This window comes from Vicugna pacos, chromosome 7, assembly GCF_048564905.1.
Source record: "Vicugna pacos chromosome 7, VicPac4, whole genome shotgun sequence".
Lineage (NCBI taxonomy): Eukaryota > Metazoa > Chordata > Mammalia > Artiodactyla > Camelidae > Vicugna > Vicugna pacos.
In genome coordinates, this window is record NC_132993.1 from 68,211,679 (window position 1) to 68,238,924 (window position 27,246).

The 27,246-nt window shown below is 36.8% G+C and overlaps 2 protein-coding genes across 8 annotated transcripts in view; one reads left to right on the forward strand and one right to left on the reverse strand.

The window, feature by feature from the left end:
* Positions 1-297: 297 nt before the first annotated feature.
* LOC140697441 (uncharacterized) lies at positions 298-26,044 on the reverse strand. 5 transcript variants are annotated; one of them, XM_072965107.1, is made up of 8 exons: positions 24,406-26,044; positions 21,666-21,876; positions 9,949-10,103; positions 8,782-8,926; positions 7,560-7,625; positions 4,699-4,875; positions 3,003-3,121; positions 298-479 (listed from the first exon to the last, which is right to left on the reverse strand). In XM_072965107.1, the coding sequence occupies exon 1, from the start codon at positions 25,921-25,923 to the stop codon at positions 25,159-25,161; it is 765 nt and encodes a 254-aa protein (XP_072821208.1). In that variant the 5' UTR covers positions 25,924-26,044; the 3' UTR covers positions 298-479; positions 3,003-3,121; positions 4,699-4,875; positions 7,560-7,625; positions 8,782-8,926; positions 9,949-10,103; positions 21,666-21,876; positions 24,406-25,158. The 5 variants fall into 5 exon arrangements, with proteins under 5 accessions (XP_072821208.1, XP_072821209.1, XP_072821211.1 ...); XM_072965108.1 differs by lacking the exon at positions 7,560-7,625 and having other exon boundaries at positions 9,978-10,103; XM_072965110.1 differs by lacking the exon at positions 7,560-7,625 and having other exon boundaries at positions 4,699-4,853.
* SEMA3D (semaphorin 3D) overlaps positions 25,141-27,246 on the forward strand; it is a 178,581-nt gene continuing 176,475 nt past the window's right edge. For all 3 annotated transcript variants that reach the window (XM_031679711.2, XM_072965104.1, XM_072965105.1), the window contains exon 1: positions 25,141-25,278. The gene's annotated coding sequence lies outside the window, so the exon portion shown is untranslated. The remainder of the gene's footprint in view (positions 25,279-27,246) is intronic.

A 27,246-nucleotide genomic window follows, 5' to 3' on the forward strand; every position in this document is an offset into this window, starting at 1 on the left:
AAAACCCAGAGAGGTTAAATGAGTTGCTCAAAGTTACACGGTAACCAATGTGCAGAACTGAGATGAAATCGCAGGCTTTTTGGATCAGAAACCAATTTTTTTTTCCTTCCAATAACCATATGACTGACTTGAACCATTCATAATTTGTGAATCAAAATGAGGAAAGACTGAGTGACAATAAACATTTTTTGTTTCTCTTTGGGGGAAGAAGTGTGGCCAGAAATAACATAATGATAAGTTGAACATAAATTTATGAATAGAACTTTGACTGAAGAGAAAAAGAATTCACCCCAAAACTCTGCCACCCACATGTAATTTTTATTGAAATGTTTCTAGGCTAACTTGTTGATATAGCCAAGAAACCAAAGTGCCACTACAAGAGTGAATTGTTTAGGTACATAGCCACAACACATGGTGTCCAGATCTGCCTCAGAACATCTAGGATATAATACCAGCTGTTAACATAAAGAATGTAACACCTGAAAGAAAATGACATAAAGTAACTTTTTAAAAAAAGTACTAATTTTTATCATTAAAGTTAAAAGCAAACAAATATATTTGAGGGGGAGATTATTGATAATTTGCAATCAACATATCAGATAACATATTTAAGCCTTGATGATTTTAAATTTCCTATTGACAAAATTGGAGTAATATTGATGAAAAAATCCTATGAATCAACTGTGGAAGACTTTATGTGTGTTCTTTGCATTTGTATGAATAATTTATAATTCAAACTAATGTGGATTCATTATTTACCTATTTTTATTTCACAAATTTCCTTTGAGGTGGTTAAACCATACAGATAGGTGTAACAGGAAATACTTTGCATGCATAATCATAGAATTATGCAAATATTCCACTAGTGTTACTATCTCTCCAATGATAAGGGAATAGTTTGATCATACTGACATCATTGAAAGACTTCTACAATCAGGAAATGCTTTCCTGTGAGTATATACCTGTGTGTGAGTGCATATATTATGACTATATACTTCTATTAGGAATCCTATTTACAAATAGATATTTTAATCTAACTAACTACTTTTACTAGATATATCAGACCTATGAAATAAACTGAACTTACATACAATTACTGTATAATAGAGAATTACTACAAAATTGGTGATGTATTGCTGAGCAAATAAAAATATCCTTCATCTTGTATTAATGGCCTAAAATGTATCAGGTACAGATAATGTATCTGAAATACAAACATGAATAAAATATGATCAGTGTCCACTCTGAGCTCTAATTCATTGAGAGCATTGGCCAAGAAGACAACATAACCCATTCTGTTATTTAGTAGTAGAAACCTCTTCATGCCCCAAAGGGCTCCCTTCCTTTTTCTCTGTGGACTCTAGATAACAAGCTACCTCTTTTTCTCTGGCAGCTGCCACTACCTCTTTCCTCTAGAGTTCTTTGTCACACAAGCCCGGGTCTACAGAGGATATGAACTTCTAAGCTGTCACGCCTTGCCTGCTACTCCTTGAGCTGTGAACATGGGCCATATTCTACTTACGGTTCTACAATTAATCATGATTTAGAAGCAGAGAGGAGATTTTCCAAAATAAATGCAGACAATTCTAGAATCCATATATTCTACTTCTCAATTTCACGTGTATTTCAGAATCACTTTGTAAGTACTTTAAAAATGCATATCATGGACCCGGACCCGAATCAAATCTATGGTTGTTGAGACCTGGGAATTCCCATATTTTAAAGAATTCTCCTGAGGGATAAAAACTGCTTTAAAAATTTCACAATATAGCTCCTAACGACAGATGGTAAATAAAATTCTAGGACACTGGTCTTTAGGTAAACAACATTGGCTTGCTCATGATAGGAATACAATATTCCAACTATTATGTATATCTAAAGTGAATGGAAAACAATTAAATTATTTCCTATTAAAGCTCAGATTGAAGATTATACTACAAATATAAACACAAATAAAATACAAAAAAAAGTAGCAGAGCTAACATATCTCCAACAGTATAAGCTCTTTGAACTGCACATCATGAAGTAAAATCAATGATGATCTCATCAGATACGCCAAGGAAGTGTATAAAAATATCCAAAATTTTCGAGACTATGTGAAATATGGAGTCACATCAGATAGTTAATGGTATACCTCCCATGAAAAAGTTAAAAGTACATTAAAATATTGTTTATTTAATAATTATTTTAATCCTAATTCCTATATCATGAATGTTGTATAATGTGCATAATGTATTAGTACAGTAGTAAATGTGCCTAATTTATAATTATATACATGTTGGGATACATTCAGATCATTTTTACTCAGAAGTGTACAATCAGAAAAGTCTAGAGACCAAGTCTAGAGATCTCTTCTTTTATTCAATTAAAGGATATATATTTTTTTCACAAAGTCTCCACTTTTCATGCAGGAAACACAATCAAAGAAGAATCACTGAATGCCCTTTTATCTCAAATGAACAATTTGTGTTTCTTTGGGTCTCCTCTCTGGGTGGCACAATTTGGGCACTAGGCCATGCCCAGGATTGACATCTTCTTTTGGAGACAAATTTGTAAATAGCAAAATAATTAGCTAATGATTATTACTGAAGTGTACAATGCTATGGACGCTACAGCTGACTGCTAAAAACAGTGAGACCATAGAGTAGCAGTAATAAATGAAAACAATAATTTAATGACAGCTTTACAGCAAGCATTGTGCTGAAAGTGCATCAAAGGCAGTTGTTTTCTCCATGTATAATGAAGAAACACCTTTATTAAGGAAACAAACTGCTTGGTAGAGTCCTGAAAGACTTTGTAAAAGACAACATTTTTACGGGTCCTTGGCAAATAAATGGGTATTTGCTTAGGCACCTGTTGGCAAAGGATATTCCTGGGCAAAGTAACACCACAACAAAAGGGTACTCACAGTTCCTGGAAGTTATACAACTCTCATTTATCCATCCTTTATTTTATTGGCTAGGTCTTACACTTCTTTATGATATTAACTTTTCTTCACTTACCAGTCTTCCTCGTCTGTTGAATTGTCTGTTGAATTCAGTGTCCCAGAACACATATCTTAATTTCTCATTTAATTATTTGTCTATAATCTCCAAACAGTATTTTCACTAGACTGTAAGATCTGTAAGAACAAGAACCATATCTCTATTACTCATTTTTATCTTTCCAGAGTCTAGGAGTATGTAAAAATACAGTAGGTATTGAATAAATATTTGATGAATGAATGAAGATATTAGTCTGGCTTGATAACAGACAAATGTAACTATCACCTAGGGGTATCTAGACAGAGTAAATACAAATACTAGTTTGGCCTAAGTTTTGAAGGCCTCTAAGTAAAATAGAAGTCACAGCACTACAAGCCAAAGGAGTGTAGACAACTGGGGGGAGAATAAAACAGTACAAATCAGATTAGACAAATTAGCCTTGAATCCAAGATATTCCAGATTACTCGATCTGTGATATTAGTAGGCAATGTTTTGATGCTTCTAAGCCTCGGTGTCTTTATTTCTAGTTTGCTATTAACAATAACATCTGTTTCATAGATGTAATTTGAAATTAATGAAGCCTATGCTTCAAGGCCTGTGATTTGCACAGGTATCTTTCAAGCCCTGGTTAATGAGTGTAGGACAGTTGAGAATAGTTACTATTCACTATTAAAGAAACTCTGAAAAGTCCTAAAATCTTACAACTTTTATATGAAAAAAATTTAGTAGCATTTCCTGCAAATTTGTCTATAATCCTAAGTGTTTATATGATCTTGGCTAAAACATGTTAGAAAGCTGAAAGGATCTTTCCTAAATTATCAGTGATAAAAATACTAATTTTAACAACCTTGATAGAGAAAAGAATGATTTTTTTCTTTTTCTTTCCATAGGAAAAAATATTACAAAATTATTATCATAAGAACAAAAAAAAATCATAGAAAAATGTGTATATGTGCATAGTCTGACCTGTTTTTAGAACACTTGATCTGGGGGTTACATACAGATAAAACTATTTTAAATCATGATTATAAAAAATAGATGTTAAGTGGAAAGAATTTAATAGATGAACAATCATCTTATTCTCACCAGAGTAAAATTAAATAACACCTTATTATTAGAGATGTTAGCCCAGGCACAATTAATAAAATGTTGCAAACAATTTATAAAATGTATACAACTAAAGCATATTTTCTAATGATGACCAATGTTGGAATGTGAAAAATGTCCTGTTGCTATCAATCCACAGTGCTGAATTAGTGATTTTACTCTAAAGAGGGGATCATATTTGTTAGAAGAAGACTCTACCAACAAACCAAAACAATATGTGTATTCTATTACTCTTCTCATTTGATGTTTGACAAAATAAAATGGTACCTATCCAAACCACAATATCATTGTTATGTATCCAACTGAGTTTTGTTTATTTGAATCAATATACAGGATTGTGCACGTTTATGGGTTTCTGTTACCACAGCCACAGATGGTAGCCACTGAATGTATGACATTTTTACATGGATGCACATGTTTTCAATGATGCTAAACTTAATAATTTATGTATTTTTTTATATAGCCCATGAGACTGAAAGGCAGCCAAAGAGAGCCACATCTAGAAATGTTGCTGACGCAAACTAAATACTAAACATATGTATCAGACGCAGTTTTAGTACTAATCAAACACTGTGGGTCACAAAGGTTAAAGACATTGTGCACTTACGTTAAATGATTAAAGGGAGAACTTCTGTTTAATGCCCCAGAATACTGTCCTCTCTTGTCTTCTTAAAAGATTATACAGCCCTAAAGACAGGAACATTCTTTATCCATCTGTTAAGAAATGCAGACTGCAGTGGATGCAGGGCAGCCGTCAATACACTGAAAATTAGAAAACAGTTCCCTGGAGATACAGAATTTAAAGGATGACTGTTTAAAAAAAAAAATGTATGCTCTGGAATTATAAGAATAACAAAAATCTTACCTGAAACTTATTGGAAAGCAATTTTTTCTTGCAATTAACATTTAGCTCACCTGATAGCATACAAATGAAGTGAAAAATGTCATATTGGAATTCAGCAGACTATACTTTCAAAGGAATTTCAACTGATGAAGCTTAGTATCTCATTGGATACTTTCAGCATTTGTAGTAATTAGTCAAAAGTCTGGCAAAGTCTTTTCACACGCTACTATTGCAAATAAATACAATGGTTAATTCTTTATATGTGTGTTTATAAACTAAGCACACTATATTTACTAATTAACTGCTTACTGATAGATATGTTGCAAGGAAGACAATGACCATAACTAGTGTGTCCAACATACGACAATTGTGATTTTTTAAAATCAGTACTATAAACTGCTAAACATGTGGGAAAACTGATTTTGTAGTAATAATAGCATTAAAATGTCTAAATGCATTCTCGTATGTTTTGTTATAAACTGGCAATTTATAACTTTCAAGATAAATCCGCAAGTATAAAAACGGTTCTTTTAATGGTTGACAGCGTAGGCTCTCCTACGGGCAAAATTTAGACACATCTATAATTCTGTCTAATGCACTGTATAAATCATTACTTCACAACGTTTCATTTAACAGATATTTTGCCCGAAATGCAATCACACGTATACATTTGCTATAAATTGAATGGAAATGAAAAATCCTTAAAAATAAATAATAAATAGTGCATGTTTTGAAAATAATAATACCAATTTATAAGTTAGACTTTGGAAGAAAACCTTGTTACCAAAGCTGGAGTTTTACTATCAAAAAAGTTATCTTTGATGAATCTTTGAAGAAAGAAAGGTTAATTTACTTCAACTGTATAAAAATTTGATATTAAAAGGAGGAATGTTTTTCAGATGTCTAATTATACACACACACACACACACACACGCACGTACAATTCACGAATAGATTTATTTGTTTAAACCTTAGCTTATATCAAAGTTGAAAAGTAGAAGAGAATACACAGGTACTATATGTCTCAGAAGAACCAGTTAGCCCTGAAGTCTGCTTCAGGGAAAAATACTAGTTTAACAGGCACACAGTGCTGTCCTGAGGCTGGGGGCTTTCCAGCAAACACAGTTTTTGCTCTGCTGAAGTGTTTTGATGTCAACAACTCAAGTGTCATGTAAAAGAAAATGTTCCAGCATTTATCTTCACCTAAAGGCAGAGGCTACAGGAATTCTCCCTAAAAAGATATCAGCAAAGAAAAAGACAGAAGGAAAAATTGTGAATTCAGTCTGGAAAAGGCCTTCAACAGAGATTAGCAAGCAACAGAGGAAAACGAGAAGACAGAAACAGAGTTAACAAATGCTTAGAATTGGGTCCCATTTCTCCTCCTTCTTTCATCCAATTTTAGGAATTCATCTGAGTGGCTACATTTTTCACAAATTCCTTACACTTACTTTTTAAGCTTATTCATCTTCCTTGGTCAAACAGCATTGAGGGTTGCTGTGTGTGAGACTCTGAGCTGGGACAGTAGAGAATAAAGAAATCTCCCACTTAATCTTTCACAGCACCATAAACCTTGCCTCTCAACACTTATCACAGTTCCAATTTTACATTTATTTGAGAGTTAATTTAATAGGCTCTCTCTCTCAATTAAACCAAAAGCTGAGAAATTGTTTGAACACACCACTTATCTTTAGCATCTGCAGCAGACTCGTAGTAAGTATTTAATGCAGTATTTGATGAATGAATAAGTGGAAGTGATTCTAACAAAATCTTTTGGCCCAGTCCTACTCAAGATCATAATAAGCAATGAGCCGCATAGCCCTGCAGATCATAAATTGATGCATATCTTACAGTATCTGCAGATCAATTTAGATGGAGTAATGCTTGGCATAAGTTAGTTTAGCAGCTTTTTTGATTTTTTGCCCTCTTGCTCTAGAAAAACAGTTTTTATTTCTAAATATGGTCTCTTTCAAAATAATCTTCAATCCTATTCAATGTTTATTTTATGTATATGGTACATGTGCTAATTAACTCTTTAAACTGGTTACTAATGTAAAAGAAGGTATAGTCCATGATACAATTTTATTCATTTCAGACCTATGCTTTGCATCTAGCTACCTGGAATCTTTCGTCACTTTACCTTTCCTATGTAAACTGATGATCCTAAAATGTTTGTGCACATATGGATGCCTTCCAATTAACTCTGGAGTGTCAGATGATTGCAATTTGAGGAATTCACTAAAAACATAAGCTAAATAAAAAAGGAGTAAGCCTATCTTGTATAGTTAAGGTAGTTCAAAAATAACTTTTCAATTTAAAAATTGTTTGTGCTATGACCACACAATGGTTAACCCACGTCTTGATAGAAGAAAGAAAGCCAAGAATAATCAATAGATTATCTTCGCAGCTGTAAAAATGTATGTTTTATTATCAAAAGGAAGATTTATGAAGATAGTACTTAATTAACACTTGCTTAGAGAGGCTGTGGTGTATGATAGCATTAGCACAGAAATGGATCCTAGTTTAGAATCATCCAATTAGTTAACGGTGTGACCCCGGGCAAACAAACCATCCTGACCCTCAGTTTATTGTCTGTAAATAGGAGGCTCGATCAATAAATTCCAAACCTAAAGTTCCACCGTTTTCCATGATGCTTGCAGGGGTTATCATTCCAGTTCTGATATTCTCGCCACCTTTTGAATGGAGAATTTAAATACACTGTAAATAGTTTGCCAGGCTTAATAACCAACACCAAGACTGACAATTGCAGCAAAGATTAGGTTTTTTTTTTTTTTTTTTGTCATTTTAAAGAAAACATATTTTAGTTAACCTTCATGAGAATTAAATATGCAGACATTGCATGTAAAATGTTTAGAGCCTAAGAGCTCAAAAACTAGTTGATCATTCATAATTGAAAAAAATCTTAGTATATTGAATTGAACAGCTTGAGTTTTAGAGCTTATACTGGTTGGCAGTGTGATATAAAATTTTATTGAGGGGAAAAAGTAATAAATCATTAGAAAATGTCAAAGGAAGAGTGGAATGAGGGGGAGAAGATGGAGAGAAGGGCAGATAATCAATAAAGAATAATTATTTTTGCTTTCAAAAGCTTTTAGATAATTGGTGGGTGAGAAACAGAGCATGTGCTCAGCTGTGATGCACTGTGATGTGTTAGCCTCTCCCTGCTTCCTCTCCCTTCTCCTTTGAGTGGCCTCCTCCTGATTCACAAGTGCTTAACTGGTATCTACCCAGGGGACCAGAATGTGTAAACTGTGATGACTATAATTTGCACAAAGCTTTAGTACTATCACACCAGTTGTATTTGTGTGTCTCTGTGTGTATTATACCTAAAATCATACCCTTTTATACTCTACAAAAAAGTAGTATTTTCACAACTTCACTTCTGCCATCAATCATATCAGTAGATATATTTTGAGTTTGTTCTGTTAAAGAAAGTTCATGCTCAGACTACTCTATACACTCATTTTGATTGCACTATCTTGTTACCACTTACTAAACTGAAAAATGGACCATATGCAGTGTTGATCTGGGGATAGATAAGACTAATGAGGTATAAATAGGTCTGATGGAGACAAATAAGACTTGTGGGGGTGTAGAAGAGACAGCTGCCCTTAGCTCTATTCGATTAGGATGTTCACTTATACTTGTCTTTCCTCAAATGTAATCATCTCTCAAACTCCAAAACAAAATTTCCCTCTTCCAAGTAACACATCAAGGTTATTTTTTGTAATGGCACGTGGATTTTCTTTGCTGTTTAAAGCTGTGTGTGTGTGTGTGTGTGTGTATGAGATAGAAAGATATAGTTTATAAGTGCCTTGGTTTACTTACTTTTTTTGCCATCTATCTTTTTTCACATTTCCCAGTGGCAGTGTGGGGTGTGATGTGATGGAATAGGTGAGAAGAAGCAGAGCTTATCATCTTCTCAAAGTCACCACTGTTGTTTCTCCAGGCTCAGATTTCCAATTCAGATATGCTGAAAATGCCAAAGAAGTAAGTATCAAAAGCAAAATTTGGCCTAACCTGAGGTCAAAACCAAATCTTATCACCACAGAATGAACTAGAAAAGAAGAAAAATGGAAACCTTATTTAAAAATTATTTCCCCCTAAAAAAATGGTTAATTTTTTTTAAGTTTGGCACTATGATGCACTAATTTTGTAGCACTATTCATAGCTTCTTTGCTTCTGTAGTTACTCTACTGTAAGTTTGCAATATCATATGGATGCTCAAATATAAATACTTGTTCGCTGCTATGATAATTATAATACAATGATTAAATTAAGTAAGGAGTATCTCAACTTACTCTGATGCATCTAAATGTTAAATTTTTTTAATTAAGTGATGTTCTACAATTGATAGTTACCTGGTGAATGTAATTATGCAAATCAAATGTTTATGATGTTTTATAACTAATAAAGTTACCAAACTTTCTTTCAGAAATTAGAGTGGCAAGGTAGAAAATTGAATCTGAGTAAATTAGTATTTATTTAGCATATAATTTAAAATAAATGAAACTGAACTTTTGGAAGACAGAATGCTCACTCTCTTCTGAGTTCAGTGAAAGCAGCAAGATATTTTCATCTAATGCTGCAGTGGGCACTGCAGATGGTGATGCTATGACTAACTTATCAAACTATTTTCCTTCCTATACTGAGTGACTAAGACATAGACCTATCTCCATGTTTGCTTCATAACTTGAAGACTGGTAAAGATGAATTTCATTGAGGCAATCCACAAATTAAGTATTTTTAAAACACTTATAAAGAAAGTACTTACTGAAAATTTTCACAAAGTTAACACGATTGCCCTAACTTATATTTATATATATATAATAATATATGTGTGTATATATATATATATATATATATATATATATATATATATACCTGCTGCTTCACAAACTCACTTGAAAAAAATCTTAATCCTCTAGATGTAGGGTGACAGATCAATGCAATTAGCACGCAAAATAAAAATAAATAACATCTCTGAAATTCCACCTGGATCTCCACTTCCACTGAATACACACTTTGTTCAACATCTTTCTTGGAAGAGAACGATTAGCTGAGTCTTCAAAGCAGGTATCATAAGGAACGTTTGCCCTCTGAAAGAACTCCGTTTTGATTTCTTCTACAGCTGGTTTCAGCAAACTCCTCTACAAGCAATCATTGGATGTTGTTAACTATATATTATCTGAGAAGTACTGTATTACAACATTTGTTGAAGCACCTTTTTCAACATGAGAGCTGCTATTCTACCTTGTTGGAACATCTTGCACAAATAAATGCCAAGGAAGCTATAAAACCCCTTCTCTTTCATGGAGTTTGGCTGAAGGAGAATGATGAAAACACTTCATTATCTTCCTACCTATGAACAGTAATTCTGTCACATGGCACTTAATCACTTTCTAAACCCATAAGGAAAGAATATGAAAAAAATTAAGACTCTGATTTCTCAATTAATCATAACCTTCACTTTGTCTGTTCCATTGTCTATGACAATTGTGCACCAATTACTAAGTTTCCAAGCTATAAATATTGTGACTTTTGTGAGATCAAGAAATCTGTTGGTAAGGAAGTAAAGTAGAAACAGAATTTATTTGATATGATGACAACCTATTACTCACAAAATCACTGATCATGCAAAAGTTCAGCTACAACAAAAATAATGTGGAACTGAGTATTTAGCAAATAGCATGTCTGAGTCACAGACTTGGTCTGAAGCTAAACTTTAATGATGACATAATGTCCAGAGACTTTCCCTCCCCAACTCCAGACCAGTGTCCAGACTTCTGACATTCTGGTGAGGAAACGCCCTCTAGATAATCTTCTGGACGTTGTCTCCCAAATTGGGGATATACTTTTAAACATTTGAGTACCTCCTTCTAATCTTTGGCCCCTAAAGAAGCCTCATTATAATTTAAGTACATGTAACAAGGGTAAAATTTTAAAAGCTCCTCATGTGTCTCCTGAGCCTTTGGCCTTCTCCTGGTCTGCCTGAAGTGTCTGTTTCCTGGAGACTAGGAATTCGTTTCAGAAATAATGCATAGAAAAAGCATAGCATTCTGTATGTGATAGTCAACGAGATTTTATAGCGAGCAATAATTTTGTGATGTAGGATTTTCCTGAAAGACAAGTTAGTTGTCTATTATTCCTCTCAGTCTGGCTTGCTGAACCAAAGCGTTTTAGAAGTAAAGTAAGTTATCCATATTTGGAAATAAGAAGGCAAGAAGGAAAACCTTAGTGATTTCTAGCCACTGGGAATTACAAAGGAGAAGAGAGAATGCAAGCAGAGGCACGAATCAGTCAAGTGTATCCCACTGTAGGGCTGGAGAGGGGAATATTTACTAGATAAGTCAGTGTAGAATGGCTACTCCCCCAACCATGTACCAGTCTGGGCCACTCACATCAACTTGGTGGTTTGTCTGAGAAGGGCCCTGAGATGTCATTTTTCTCAGAAACTCTCTAAAGAGAGATAGCTAAGAGCCTGGAGAGCCTGCCAAGGTCAAGATGTCATAGCAAGAAACTGCATTGGTTGCTGCAGAGGAAACTGCCCAAGTTGTAGCTACACGGGCAGGGGAGGCAGATCTCAGTGTTCTGTAGAGCCAGTGAGAGCTAAGGAAAGCCTGAGACAGTCATGAAATGCTACTGGGCCTGGTGAAATTTATACCATGGAATACTACTCTTCCATAAAAAAGCATAAAATAATGCCATTTGCAGCAACATTAGATGGACCTAGAGATCATCATTCTAAGTGAAGTAAGTCAGGAAGAGAAAGAAAAATACCATATGATATTACTCATATGTGGAATCTAAAAAAAAAAAGACACTATGAACTCATCTACAAAACAGAAGCAGACTCGCAGACATAGTAAACAATCTTATGGTTACCGGGGAAAGGGGGTGGGAGCGGGTAAATTTGGGAGTCTGAGATTTACAAATGTTAGCCACTATATATAAAAACAGATTTTTTAAAAAGGTTTTTTTTTGTATAGTACAAGGAACTATGTTCAATATCTTGTAATAAACTTTAATGAAAAAATATGAAAATGAATATACGTATGTATATGAATGACTGGGACATTGTGCTGGATACTAGAGATTGACACATTGTAATTGACTGTACTTCAATTTAAAAAAAGATCAATAATTGCCCAATCATAGACTTTAGTGAAGAAGCCGGGGGAGGGGGCAAGCATCACTCATGTGGATAAGGGGTATGCTCTGGAGAACAGAAAAAAACCGAAGCTATTGTGCTCCAGGACTTTGGCACTTCCCCGATGCTTGTGAGGCTACACAAGAACTAGGTCAGGCTGTTTAGGGAAAGAAGCAAGATCAGGGACAAATTACCCCAGAGTTTGATCACTTTTTTATTCCAAAGAGATTGAAAACAATTTTAAAAGAAAGTTTAAATTATGGATTTTTGCTAAGTGAGGGAAAGGAGATGAGAAAGACAAAAGAGATGGGAAAAGGAAAAACAGGAAACTTTCTTGTTTTAATTTCCCTCTGATGACTGCATGTTACCATTTATTAGAGAATTTCAAAATATCTTTTAGTTTATTTCAGGGTCTAGAGAGTACCAGGAAAAATTATAAAAGTGAGTTAGAATTCTTACTGGATTGGAAAGAATGAAACCAAGAGTGTTAATAGGGAAAAAGGATGCAAGAAGGCCAATTCCTAAGGTTAAATAAGGAAGAAAATACTGAGTGAGACTGGGGAACTAAACCTGCTTCCGACGATCTCATTACTTCTAAAAGCTTCTATTCAGGACACTCAGACTCCTCTTAGCCTCACCCCTGTGCACAAAGTCTCTTCTCCCTGATCATATTAACAATCCACCATCTGGAAGGGAGAAACCATCCACACCCATCACTGCTAGGAGCCCTCTTCCCATCCCATATTGAAAGAACTAAACATGCCTTCTCCATAGAAATGTTATACGTTACATAGTAAGTTTAGGTTACATTGCACTGGCTTAGGTCTGGGGGCTATTTTCAGGAAAAATAAATTTCTCAGTCTAACCAAATCAATACTTGACTTTAGAAGGCTATTTTCAAGTGTCTGACAGTCTGTTTTTACCATATTAGATCCATAGCTGTCATTTGAAAGGTCTATTCATTCAAGTGCTTTGGAGTCATAGTCAGTTTCAAATGCCTTTAGTAAACTGGAAAAATCACTGCCCTCAGATGAGTAACACGGCAAAGGTCAATTAAGTAATAGTCTGTTCTAGTCTACCAACCTTCTTCCCTGCCAATGCCAAAATATACATTTATTTTTCAAGAGCTCAAATGTTTTAAGAAGTGTTCTGTATTATGCATTATACAAAAGAAGTCTTTATTTTTAAAACTGCTTTTTCTGTTTAATCTAAATTATGTAGGACATATAATTTTCAACTATTTCTTACACTTGAACTGTCCCCATTCATAGGTCATTCCTTGCGTTCAGATCCTTATGACCCTGGAATATTGTAATTATCTTTTAGAAGGACTTTTGGCTTCTAATTTCCCCCACTTCTACTACATGCTATTGGCAGATTGGACTTCTTAAAGCAAACAGCACTGATATCACTACTGTGTGCAAAGTTTTTTAGTTTGTTTTGTTTTGCTTTTTCAATATCTCTCCTATTCAGTTCGTGAAGTTCTGGCTTTCTTAGTTAGGCATCCAAAACCTGCTAGGGTATCTTGCACTTCTATCTTTCATTCTCATTTCTTACTTTCCATTTTTATAGATACTTATTCCAGAACAACTGCATATGTTTACATTCTCCTCAACATACCACTCACACTCCCACATCAGGACTTTGTTCACATGGTTTTCTCATGAAACAGCCTCACCTTGCAACCTCTCCCACAGACATCCACACACCCCTCAGGTGCTTATATCCTGCTCACCCTGTGGGACCTTGCTCAAAAGCTATCTTAACTACCGTCTATCCTCAACTATGCTTAATTTTATAATCTCTTCTGCACAATCTTAGGTTATGCCTTTTCTCTGAACTTTGGTAGAACTTTATGTTTAGCTTTTATGAAATAGCCCTTTATGGCTTCAAAACATTTTGCAAAACCACAATTCTGGTTACATCTAACGCTTCATTTAATTACTCCATGAAAATATATGTTACATTAGCATATTCATATTTCCAAAATAAATTAGGATAACACATACACCATGATGATTTTCTTACTAGCAAACCCCTACTCTTGTGGGTATCTATTGCATACTTCCACTCTCTGCTCCTTACACTCACTCCAATCTTTTCCTCAGCTACTGGTCTTAATCATCCATTACTAGGAAGAGAGGCGATAGGAAGAGAACTTCCGTAAGCTCACACCAACTCTTCTATCAATTAACTTGCTTCTCAAAGCACACAACTCTGTCCTCTCTCATTTTACCACAAACTCTGACTGCTCTTATTAACTTTTTAACTTGGATACTAGACCTCATTCTCTTTTGCCTCTATGTGAGAATATTATTTAAAAAGTTTTCTCCTAATTCTGCAGAATCATGTATCTTTCTATCTACACTGTATAATTTCCACTGATATAAAACCATAATATAATTGTTTTTATGAAAAAAAGGGAAAACTTATGTTTTGTAGAATAATGACAACTACCTACATCAGAACCTCTTCTCACAACCTCTGAAAAATCTGTATAGAACAAGAAGGAATGCACATGAAATCTATCCTTAATTCATTCCTAGATCTTAACTAGGAGACAGAAAATACCACAGTCCTTAATTTACATAGAAGTAAGGGAACAAACATCCAAAAATGAGTAGGGCCAGATCTGGAAGCTAAGAGTGAGGAGGAGACTCTAAAGAAACAAGGAGAGGGTGGTGGGGCCAAGCAATGGCAGAAAACATAAAACCATCCACGAGAGAGAGAGTCCTACACTTAGATATTGAAAAGAGGTCACAGTGTGGACTGCTAGGGAATTATACAGAAAGAACTTAAAAATGCAGAATTAAAGTTAGCAGTTTTGGAATGGAAAGGCATAGCTTCTGGGAGAAAAGGAGGCATTCCTAGGGAGATTGGGGTTAATGGGAAAGAATAAACAAATGGTGCAAACTAAGCATTCTATGGAAAGAGAATTGCAAAATCAGAAGGCTTACCAATCAATCTTTCTCCTTCCCTGAAATAAAGGAGCCATCTATGAAGAAAACTACCATTCACTGTACCAAAAGAACTTAGAAACCAAGAAGCTTAAGAATCCACACCCAAACTCCTCATAGAGAATAGTTTGGTTTTTGCTGGTCTAAGACAATTTAATCTTTCAAAAGGAATGACATTAACAAAAATCATCCATATATAACTTAGTCAAAAGAAAGCAGAAAATCAGAATCAAAACATTTCAGCTGATGAAAATCACTCTCATTCGAAGTAAATAATATCAAAAAGGAAGGACAAAACAAAAGAAAAAATTATAAAAATATAACATTATATACATGGTGAATAAAGCACAAAATAATATGACTGAGTTTTGTCAAAATATACTAGTTACATTAAATGTAATGAGCTTAATTCACCTATCAAAAGATAAACATTTCAAACTGGCTCACAAACTAAAAGTCATCTATATGCTGAATTAATGAAACAAACTTAAAATGATGCTATTCAGAAAGCTAAAAATGGAAGGATGGGCAAAGGTGTATCAGGAAATATAAATAATAAGGAATAATTGGTTGTAATCCTGGTAAACAAGGCAGAATAGGTAAAAAGGCATTAAAGCAGACAACTTATAATGCTAAGGACCACAATACACAATGAAAATGTTATGGTTATCTATGGACCAACTATCAGAACAACTAACTTCATAAAGCAGAAACTACAGGTGAGGCAGAAGAAATAGACAGAAAACCACTAAAACTAAGAGATTACCACTCTCAGTGCAACAGAAATCAAGTAGATGAAAAAAAAATAATAAGGTTAAAGAAGAATTAAGCAACATCATTGAGAGGACAGACCTTATGGAAATACACAGAATAACAGAAAAAGTGCCTTCATCTCAAGTGCACAAAAAAATGGTCATGAAAATTGATCATGTATTTGGTCCCTCAAATCCCCCAAATTTCTATGAAGTATGAATACTAAAACTAATATTTTCTTAAATGGAGACGATAGATTTAGAAAACAGCACAATTTAAAACTAAGCAATAACAATGACAATATCTCTTTCGCCTAGAATTAAAAAAAAAACAACTATTAATTCACTGGAGAAAGATAAAACAGGAAATTAAATTGAAGAATTTCTGAGAAATAATAACAATTCAACACTACATATCAGACACTATTGGCTCTAATTAAAGTGAGAATTAGAAGAAAATGTATAGCTTTATGTATTTATATTAATAAAAATCAATGAGTGAAAATAATTAAATTCTCAAAGTCAAAGTTAAAAAAAAGGAAACCCTAAAAAACAGCAGAAGGTAAATAATTAATGGGGCAAAAATTAATGAATTTTAAAGTAGTAAACAGAAAAACTAATTAATAAATGAAAAAGTTGTTTTTTAACAAAAATCAAAATAATTACTAGCTTACTTAATCAAAGCATAAAAGAAAGAAAACATAAAGATAATAAGAAATTACAACTGGTAAAAAAATCATGAAAACAGGAAAAGTAAAAATTAAATGACTATGTATCCGACTCTATGCAAATAAATTTGCAAATTTAAATGAAGTAGGTAACATTCTAGAAAAATACAATTTACCTATATGTAACCAAGTAGATACAGAAAGGTTAAATTTCTATAAAAGTTATTAAAGATTTCCACCAAAAATTCATACACCAGATAATAACAATTATATGACAGCATTAATGAATAATCCAAAAGAATTCTTGATAAAAGAAAACAGTAAAATAATTCAGAAAATTAGCAAAATATAAAATTAATATATAGAAAGCAGTATCTTCTACATATATAAACAATATCCAGTTAAAAGTTATAATGAAAGAGAAACCTCATTTACAGTATCAGCAATAGTGTAAAATAGTTTGCACTAATATTAAGAAATATAAAAAACCCTTAGGAGAAAAGCTTCAAAATATTAAAGACACAGAAGTAAACTTGAACCAATAAAATGACATTCTTTGTTATTGGTTTGGAAGAAGCAAGATCATACAGAGTCAATTCTCCTCATCTTGCATGATTATTTTCTACATGAAAATTAAAATCAACTTGTTTACCTCCATGAAAAAAAAAAGACTATGAATCATGCTATGTATGTCTGTCTTCTTTCACTAACTGTTTGTTTTCTAAAATTAATGTATGTTGCTGGTATAGTTGTAGTTTATTTTTATTGCTCTATAACCTTCCATTGTGTGAACTGTCCACAGTATATTATCCATCCTATTGTTGAGAATAGTTTGCACGGTTTCTAATGTAAGGCTATTGCAAATAATTTTGCCATGAGCATTATGGTACATTTATTTTGATGAACATATCTATATTTGGGGGGCCTCAATCTATGCATAGAATTACTGGTTATGGAGTATGCATATATTTAGTGTTTGGTAGGTAATGCTAAAGAGTTTTCCAAAGTAGTTTAAAAATTTACACTTCTGCCCACAGAAGTATGTGTAAGAGTTCTGACTGGTTCACCCTTAGAAACTACTGGCATTTTCTCTTTTTCATCATTCTGGTGGGTATGTAGTGGAATCACATTGTGGTTTTAATTTGCATTTCCCTGGTAGCTGCAGAATTACTGGTCCTTTAAATACCCTCTTCTATGAAAAGTCTGTTCAAGTCTTTAGATCATTTTATACTACTTTCCCTTCTGGGCTTTGGTTAGATTTAGTCAACAGAAAAATTCCCAGATCAATAGACAAGGGAAACAGAAATGCTTTATGCTTCTAGGTCTCAAAATGAAGCAGGTACTGGTAGTTTCTGGTAGTTGCAGGTGAAGAAATAACAGGGTTGAACTCCAGCACTGCAGAAGTACACCTTTCAGCAGACCACTCCTGGTCAAGGCAGCACATCTTACAACCAGTCTACACTGGAGCATCAAGCCCAGCAGAGACTTGCAGCCATGGGGCATTAGTAGTATTTAATCTCTGAAAATCGTTCTTCCTTTGTTTTTACTCTTCTAGATCCTCTCCTTTTCTCTTTCGTTGCTTCTTGCAATATTTTTCATCCAATTCCCTATACTAAATGCCTTTGGTTTGACAGTTAAATGCTTGAATTGATTTCTGTGTTCATATTGGCTCATAAAGGGCCTTAAAGACAGAAAAATAAAATGACATATACAAGCATGTTCACGAAGCCTTGTTTGTAATAGCAAAATATTGAAAACAACTCAACTGGCCATCAATATGAGAATGGGTAACTTGTGATACATTCACACAATAATGTAATTAAAACCAACGAAAATGAACAAAACAACAGCATACACTTTGGGAAAATGAATCTTAGTGCAGAGTAAAGAAAGTCACAGAAAATTACTATATTTAGGAAGCTGATACTATTTATATAAAGCTTAAAACAATAACACATCATGCAATTTATTGTTTAGAGCCACACACATATGTGGGAGGAAAAGGTAGAGAAAACAGTGCAAAGTTTAGAATACTGTTCACTTCTGTATTGGAGGCAAAGGGATGGAATCAGGGAGGAACACAAAACTTCAAAGACACTCGTAATTCCCTAATTCTTATTTTGCGTGGCATAATCTTGAGTGAGAGTTCTATTTTATTTTGTGTGTATGCTATTTTTTGTATTTCAAATGTTACATAACAGAAGTAAGTTTTACAAAGGAAGGCATTTGTTACTCCCTTAAGTTTGGAGCCAGAAAACAAAATTCCCATTGTTTACATGAATTATATAAGTGTATTCTTCTAGACTTCTAATTTATTTTATTTGGTTATCTATTTGCTAACCAATAACTTACTATTTTAATATCATAATTTTTCGATGTTTTAATAGATAATATTGGTAGATCACTATTTTTAATACTGGACATGCTATCAATCATATCATGCTTGTAATATTGACTTTCATTATTGTGGGCTGCTTGTCTTTTATTCTTAATTAGTGACATATTAATTCCTTAATACATTTTTAAATGGCCATGTTTTTGTGTTTTAAAATTGGCTTCATTCTTAAAATTGGAGGTTTTAAATATAGCAAATTAGAGATAATTTAAAAAATACATATTATCATAGACTTTCAACATAGAGACTCTTGGCAAACGTATGAATAAACTTTGGAAAGTAAAATTTTGCTTGACATAGGGCAGGATAATTTTACTGAAATGTCAAGTAGAAAGAGAAAGCAATTTGTTAGCAGTAGTGTAGTATAGTGGTTCATTACTATTCACTAATTTAAAGTAAATAAAATTTAAAATCTTAAACTATCTTATGAATTAATGCTTGCTATAAATGATAATTCTAGTAAAATAAAGCTGTGCTTCAAGGGTCAGAATGATTATTGAACTAGATAAAGTAACAGAACTCCATTTTAAGCTTGTAATTTAAAATAGCTCCATGTATTAAATAGGGCACTTTCGAAAGCTGTATTTATTCTTTCTGATAAGTAAAATACAATTCTGTCTACTTCAGCAGCAACTTGCTAAAGTAGGGTATAGATTAGGACATGGCCCATGGGCCCACTTAATATATAAGTAGAGCCAGTCAAATAGAACGTGTGATTTAACTCATTTAACCATAAGTTTCTTCATATGTAAAATAATAATAATGTTAATCATAATTATTATTATTAGTATAGGGTTGGACTAAGGATTTAGCACTCTGGACTGTTTTAAACATCTGACATTCACTTAGTTACCAAGTTATTTACATCACAGTTATGTGAAAGTCAGTCTTTCAATTAGCAGAGGTCATTTTCCATCACTAAACCTATTTCCACTTTGCTGTTTTTAGGAAAATACGATGGGCATTTTGTGTAGTACCATGAATTAATTATGCCTGCAAATCATAGGCTGTAACACATTTGTTATATTTTCATTTCTGAAGAAACTAAAAGAAAGGAGAGAAAAAATATGCAAAGAATGAAAAGTCAGGATTTTCTTAACTGCTTCATTATACATGTTACTTGTTTAATGGAAAGTAAGCATCATCCCACAGTTAAATATTAGAGGCATAAATACAGTAGGAAAGGAAATCATGAATTTTCTCCTGTTTGTGGAAACTGATGGTTTAAGTTCGTCCAAAATAAACCTCACTATTTAGGAAAGAAATTCTATCTCTTGCATTTATTTGGAAGGTATTTTTATAATATCTGTAAGAATCTGTGGGTTATTTTGGAAAATCTTCCCCTGTTTTTAGGGATACTGATTTCGTGTGGCTAAGCTGCTGCTTATGACCTTGAACAAAGCAGAAGTCTTGGAATGCCTTCCTGCTGTCTGCACGGACCTGTTCTCTCCAGTTACTGCACAAAGGAATAGTTTAATTCCACTTGGAATATAGGTATGTTTGAGTGTCAGGAAATAATAGAGCACTGTTGATTAGTTGTGAACTAGAACAAATAAGCCACAAGAGGGCATATTTTTCTTGGTTTCCTCACCCTTAAATAAGTCTTGCCTCAATTAGGTATCATAGGAATCCCTCTCCCTCCCCCATTTTCTTAGAAGAATACACTACGTCTAAAGCCTGCTCTAAGGGTGGAGTAGTGGTGGTACGAGCTATAAAGAAAAGCAAAGTTAAAGATATTTTTCCCCCATATGATGTATAGGAAAATTGTTTATTTTTCCATAATGTCCTTCCTTAGGGATTGTTTGTTGATATAAGAACATTGTTAAAAATAAAAAACAAAGAGTCATTTATTTGACTTTAAATTCCCTCATTCTGCAATAGCTATGTGGAGTCCTAGATCAGACAGAGAAAGCCTTTCCAGCCTCCAGTAAATGTTCATAGTCAAGAAGGTTTTCTTTTCTGAGGTCTCAGGACTTGGGCCAAAGGGGTTGGGCTGTGTTTTTATTTTTATTTTGAAGTGCATTCCTGCTGAATTTAATTATTCACCACACCCCAACCCAGCTAAGTAAATATAACCTTAAGATTCTGGCTTGGAAGGGTTTTGAAAAATAGCTTTTTTTTTTTCCCCAAAAAGGCTCTATAGCAGGGTGCTGTTTTGCAGTGGGCATCAAGTCAGGAGTCAGAAGGAGCAAGGTGATCACTCTATTTTCTTGGCCCTGGTTTCCTCATATATAACTTGAGGGCTAGGAGGGATCTGAAGCCTCTCCTAACTCTGAATGTTTATGATTATTTATGATGTATAAGAGTTTAAAACTGAAAGACAGTAAGCAAAGTTCTGACAGTTTTACATTCTGATTAACTAACCATAAACTATCTTCTGTCTTTATTTGATGAGAAATAGGGCTCCACTTACTTCTGAGAGTTCCAAGCATGTGTAATTAATACTGCATTAGAGATAAAAGTCAGGTGTGTTATTTTCCACCACTAAACAAGCTCTGATGATCCTAATATGTAACTACCTAATGATCCAGTGATGAGTGACTTGCCATGATCAAATGAAACAGATGGAACAAAAAATCTGCAGTTTATAAAGGGAAACTGATAGAAGATTAGGAGGTGGGTGAGCTGCTTTCAACTCATGCCATCACCTGTTTCAGTTAGACTTAAACTAATATATATCCCAGTTTTCTCATATGACATTTTTTATCTGTTAGTACTGATATGTTACTATATGGGAAAACATTCATAAAGTAGTTATTTATTATAAGGCAGAGAGTTTTTATGTCTTACCAAGGCAGGATGAGTTTTATAGATGTGAACACTAAATGGCTTCGGCCTCATCTCCATTTTCTTGCCTTTGTGCACAGAACTTTGCAATCTCTTTTCTCTATCTTCTTTTTTTCTTTCCTTTTAAATTGACCAAATTTCCATATGCTTTGTGAATAGAAGACTGTGTGGAAAAGTACCTTCTTCCGAAAGTGTAGTCAAATCCTCTGACATCCTGCTAGATTTAAATTCAGGACCCAGTAATTATCTCTCTCTTGTCCTCTGGACAGAGGTGGCTATATGTGGAGTTGGAAAAGCCTTGAATATACCTATTCTGCTTTTTCCCATCCCTGCTACCTTCCTTTATGGCTCCCAACATAGGTGGATGATTCTTGAAATTCCACAATTAGAAATGTATACTTTGGCCTCATTCAGTATTAAAATGTAATCTTTTGACAAAGAGTGTATTTCATATTATCTAACACATATCTACTACTGTACAGTTAGACTGACTCACTCAGAGTCTATGTGTAAGCCATAATGAAGATGGGTGAGGGGTGGTATGCCACAGAGGAAGAGTCTGGACCTCAAGGCAAGTTTACTTATTCAACCATGTTTCTAAGCACCTGAAAAGTATTTTGTTTTTCATTTCTTTTCTTTTCTTTTCCCCTCAGACTGACACAGGCATAGCAGCAACAAGTACACAGTGCTAACTGAGGATATACACATCTCTTTCAGTGTAATTAAGGATCTTTTACTGAATCTTGAATAGTCATCCCTGGAGGTCAGCTAAACTGTATAACATAATTTACATTTTAATACAACGTAATATAAAATAGACTTTTTCCCACTGAATGTCATTGCAAGGATTCAGATAGGGTATTAACCAACACTACAGGACAGATTACCAAATTGCTTTTGATGACATTAAGTTTCAAACTCTTAACATGGGTTACAAAACAATACCAGTAGGATTCTGTATACTTAGCAGAAATCTCAGAAATAAATTCAGTGACTAATTATTGTCACATCCACTGTTTTCATTACCTCATTTCACCCCGAAATATTTGTTGAGCACCAACCATATGCAAGACACTTGGAGAAGTACTGTGAGGATTACAAAGCCCTGGACACAGCTGAGGCCATTCATCACGACTAGGCTGTGCAGTGGCCTCTGCCTGCTGCGTGCTCAGAGTAATTAAAAGGAAAGAAAGCACAGAACCCAGTTTCCAGATGTTGCCTTCTCATGGTATGTTCAGGATGCCCTAGAAAATGCAGCCTAAATTTGAAGTCAGGGTACTTCAAACCAAATCAGTTCAATACAAATTCACAGGCATTGTTTTAGGAGCTGTGGAAACGAGGACACAAAACAGGCAATGCTCTTTTATGGGAGGCAGACAAAAATGCATAACTTATTACGATATAACATGAAAGTGACTTATAATAGTAGTGAAATCAAAGTGCTTTGGAAAAACAGGAGGGAGTGATTAATTCTGTAGGGCCTCTGTGGAAAAGGTTGAAACAGTAGCAAAAGAGAGATGTCATCTGGTTTGAGTACATTAAGCTAGGATTTTAGACAGGAAATAAAAAGGGGAAATCCAGAGTTAACTACAATTCTAGTTAAATACAAAATTCTGGCCAGTAAACTGACAAAATTATTAGAAAATTAATAAATAGAGAATTTTTAAAAGACGAAAATTACTTATCATGAACCTAGCATGTGCAAAACCCTAATCTATGCTGTGGGAGACAGAAGAGGTATTTTGTCCTATTTTGTCCTTGCAATTTTTACTGGGGGCAATGACATAATGAAATGATAACAATATAAAAGTATTTAAAAATGCAATAAGCACACCAAGCATATGGTTAATTATAAAGTGAGTGGTGTAATGTTGAATACAAAGCATTTAGGAAAATGTGGCCATAGGTTGGAATAGTCTGTAGGGCCTTAAATTTTCCTGTATTCAAAGAGGAAAATTACGGGGTTGGTTGGTTGACAGTCAAAACCAAGGTTATAGAGATGGGGCAGCATGAGACACAGGAAAGAACTCTGGTCAGAGTTAGGAAACTTGAGTCCTTCCTGAGCCTGGCTCAGCCACCAACCATCTGTAACTTAAAATGACTCATTTAACTTTGGTGGCCCTCAGCGCTCTGCTGCAGAGGGAAGGCTGAATGAAGTCTCCTCCCCTCACCAGTTCTTTCCATTGTTGCCATTGTCTGCTCACTACCCCCAAACCAAAACAGCCCTTGTCATTTGCCAAGGGAACTCTGGGACCTTACAAGCTGTGCTCTTAAATCAAGCTGACAAATGCAGGACCCCGTGGCTGCTTTTTTTCTATGGCTCTACCTCAAGTCAGTTTTATGTTTGGGATTAATAATTGCAAAGTGTGTGAACACAGACCCAAAGTTCCAATCACACAAGGATTTACCATGCAGCCAGTAAGGCCTCAATTCAGGACTCATCACTTGCACAGGCCCTTTCTATGTCCCTGAGGGCAGCCTGACTATTAATTCATATGTCACATGTTTTTGTAAGATCTGTAGAATGAAGCTGTTTCTGCATCTTTTCTTAAAGAGGATCCCACCTCCAAATCCTGTAAGTTCCAGTTTCCACAAAATGTTGTATCCACTCTGGTCCCCACACACTTTCAGGTTTCCTGCTGAGTGGCCAGGGTGTGTGCAAGTCTACAAAGGAAACCTAAGACAGGAAAAGGTGACATATCCCTGTTGGCCTCGTATGAGGTAAAAAGGAAAGAAAACTTACATCTTGTGTGTGTATTTTTGTTTTTGCTTTTCCTTCTGCTTGGTCCTTCCTCAGGGCCAGTCTTTTAATGGAGGGCTGATCTCTGTCGCTTCCTTGTGCCTGCTCTTTAAAGGCCAGTAACAGTGGACTGGGTTTTACTGGAACACAGGTACTCATTTTGAGGCTTAAGAGTTTTTGAGACAGTATTTGTCCTGCTTCTTCCGCAGGGAGTCCTTGGAGACTTTATGGTATAGAATAAACACGTCCTAAAGCTACCCGGGCGCGGACTCAAACGTCAGAAGTTGCTTTACATACAGAGAGGCCTGTCCGGAAAAAACATCCCTCAGCGTAGCCAGAGCTACATTTAATCCACGCTGTTGACAGCCCGCGCGTCGACAGGGATGGACTTTTCTGCACGCCGGGAGGACTGGCGTGCGCAGAGGAAGGGAGGGGCTGAGGGCTGGGGGAGGAGATCGGAAGGGAAGAGGTAATCCCCGGCGTTTTGAGCATCCCCTTTTTAGAAAGACTGAGTCTCTCCCAGGACAGCTGCTGCGGTCACACCACAAACTTAAAAGCTGCCCTCCCGCTCTGAGCGTGCCTTTCCTCACCGCCCTCGCCTCCTCAGAGCTCCAGCTGGTGCCTGGCTCCGCGCCGCTCGAGCAAGACGCTCGGGGGTCAGCAGCGCCCCCTGCCTCCCAGCCTGGTCGCTGCGAACGCAGCCTCCGCGCTTCGCCAGGGCCGCCGGCGGCTCCGCGGCACAGCCAGGGCTGCCGCTCACAGGAGGTCGCGCCGGTGCCCGGGGTAGCCGCGTCGCTCGCCCACAGCCCGCATCCCCTTCCTCTCTCTCTGAAAAGATATTGGGCAAAGAGAGAGGGAGAGAAGAGTCTGCGGCAGGTAAGGCTGATTCGGGTCACCTGCTGCTCCAGTGGGAGGGCGCGCTGGGGACCGCGGTGGTAAGCAGGGGGTGACTGGATTTCGGGGTGGCTGTGGGTCTGAAGTGAGGATACTGGGCGAGATAAGGAAACGTTCCCTGACTGAAAAAGCGTTCCGGAGCTGACGGGGAGTGGGCGCGCGGGGGGCCGGACGCGGAATCCCGGCGCTGAGCCGCGTACGGTCTGGGCGCGCGCGCGCGCGCGGGACTGCGTGGCGGCGGGCGCGGTCCCACTCGCCGCTGCCGCTGCTTCCTGACTCCGAGCCTCCGTGGCCCGCACGGCGCAAAGTTTTCTTCCCGAGACGCACCGGGAACTTCGCTCCCTCCCTCGCTTCCTCGCTCCCTCCCGGCCCGGCGCCGAGAGCGCGTTTGAACGTGCCCCGTGGCTCCGCCGGCTGCAGGTTCATTCGGAGACGCGTTGTGGGGGACCGTCTGACGAGGACTTGACCGAGGGCGTCTGCACCCTCGCTCTCTCCTTTTCCCGACGGGCTGGAATAGGGGATGAGGACGCCGTGGCGGTTATTTGTGTTGTGGTGCTTTTGGGGAGGGATGGGCGACGCCTTTTTCACTGAGCGAACCGCAGCGCTCCGTCTGATGGAAGCAGGCATCTTTCCAGACTCTGAGGGCAGAGTTGGAGGCAGACACCAACCTCAAAACTGGCTGTCTGGGAAAGGCGGTTCCGGAAAAACGCACTGTTGCGGGAGCGGGGCATCCCTGGGTAGCCTCGGCTTTGCAGTCTCCGAAAAGACCCGGATTTGACCCCTGCTGGGAATTTAACCGGTGATTTTAAGCTTGCGGATATCCTCCTCCCCTCAACCGCCCTGCCCCGCTCCCTCCCTCCGCTCCCGGAGTTGACGCGTTAATGGGCTGCCCTGGCAGCGCCCGGGCGGTTTTCGGCACTGGCCGAGTCTCCTTCCCTCATGACTTGAGTTCAGCCTCGTGGGCTGGTTGCTTTGCTTGCGTTCCAGTGCGCGGAGGGGACTTGACAGGAGGAGGAGACGCCGCCCTCCCGCCACCAGGGTGGACTCGAAGGAACTGGACGGGAGCCGCGCGCCTGGCAGCTGGGGCCGCTGAGGTCCCGAATTCCTCGTTACGGAGATTTAAGTTAAATGGGAGAACTTTTCAACGTTTGGCCCCGACTGAAGCCGTAATAAAAAGAAAAAGTCCCAAAGAGGACTTTTCTTTCTCCTCCAAGGCCCCTCCCATCCTTCCTTAGCTTGCCAGTGCCTTCTGCAAGAAAGAAGGGTTGGGGCGGGGAATTAAAGTTTTAAATTTAGCCAGAAAGGTACTTCCTCGATGTGTGAGTGTGTTGCGGGGGTGGGGGTCCTAAGGGATGGAAAAGGTTGAGGGGATGGTAGAGGAAACGGGACGACACCCTTCTTGGGTCTGGTGCTGCTGTTGTGTAACCATGGCAACCGCCAGGGCAAGAGCGGTCAGAGCCTTCCGGGTTCTGCACGTGGAAAGAAAAATGTAAAGAGTGGGGAAGGGAGAGAATTACATGTCATCACTCCAGTGATGCCTTCGCGTCTCCTGCTGTTCTGAGGCCAGACGGCCAGGAGGATGAGCAGGAAGAGTCTGGGCAGCCCCAGCTCGGAGTTACTTTAACTCTGTCCAACCTTGGAGTCACTGAGGCTCGCCTCAGCAGCTAGACCTGGCCAGAGGAGCCATCGCTGACAAGCTACAAAGTTATGGTTCAGGTCAGGGAGATGAGAAAAGACCTTGGCCCTTGGAAGAGAAAGGCCAGGAAATACAGGAAGGTGATGTGGGAAGAGATAAGAATAGGGTCAAGAGGTAGCTGCGAGACAATAAAACGGTACTGATCTGGACTGCCAACATTTCAAATGGAATTTGCCCATTTATGAAATGGAAAATTGGTGAAGGGAAAGGACATTTATCAAACGCTTATTGCATCCTGGGTGCTTTGTATCACA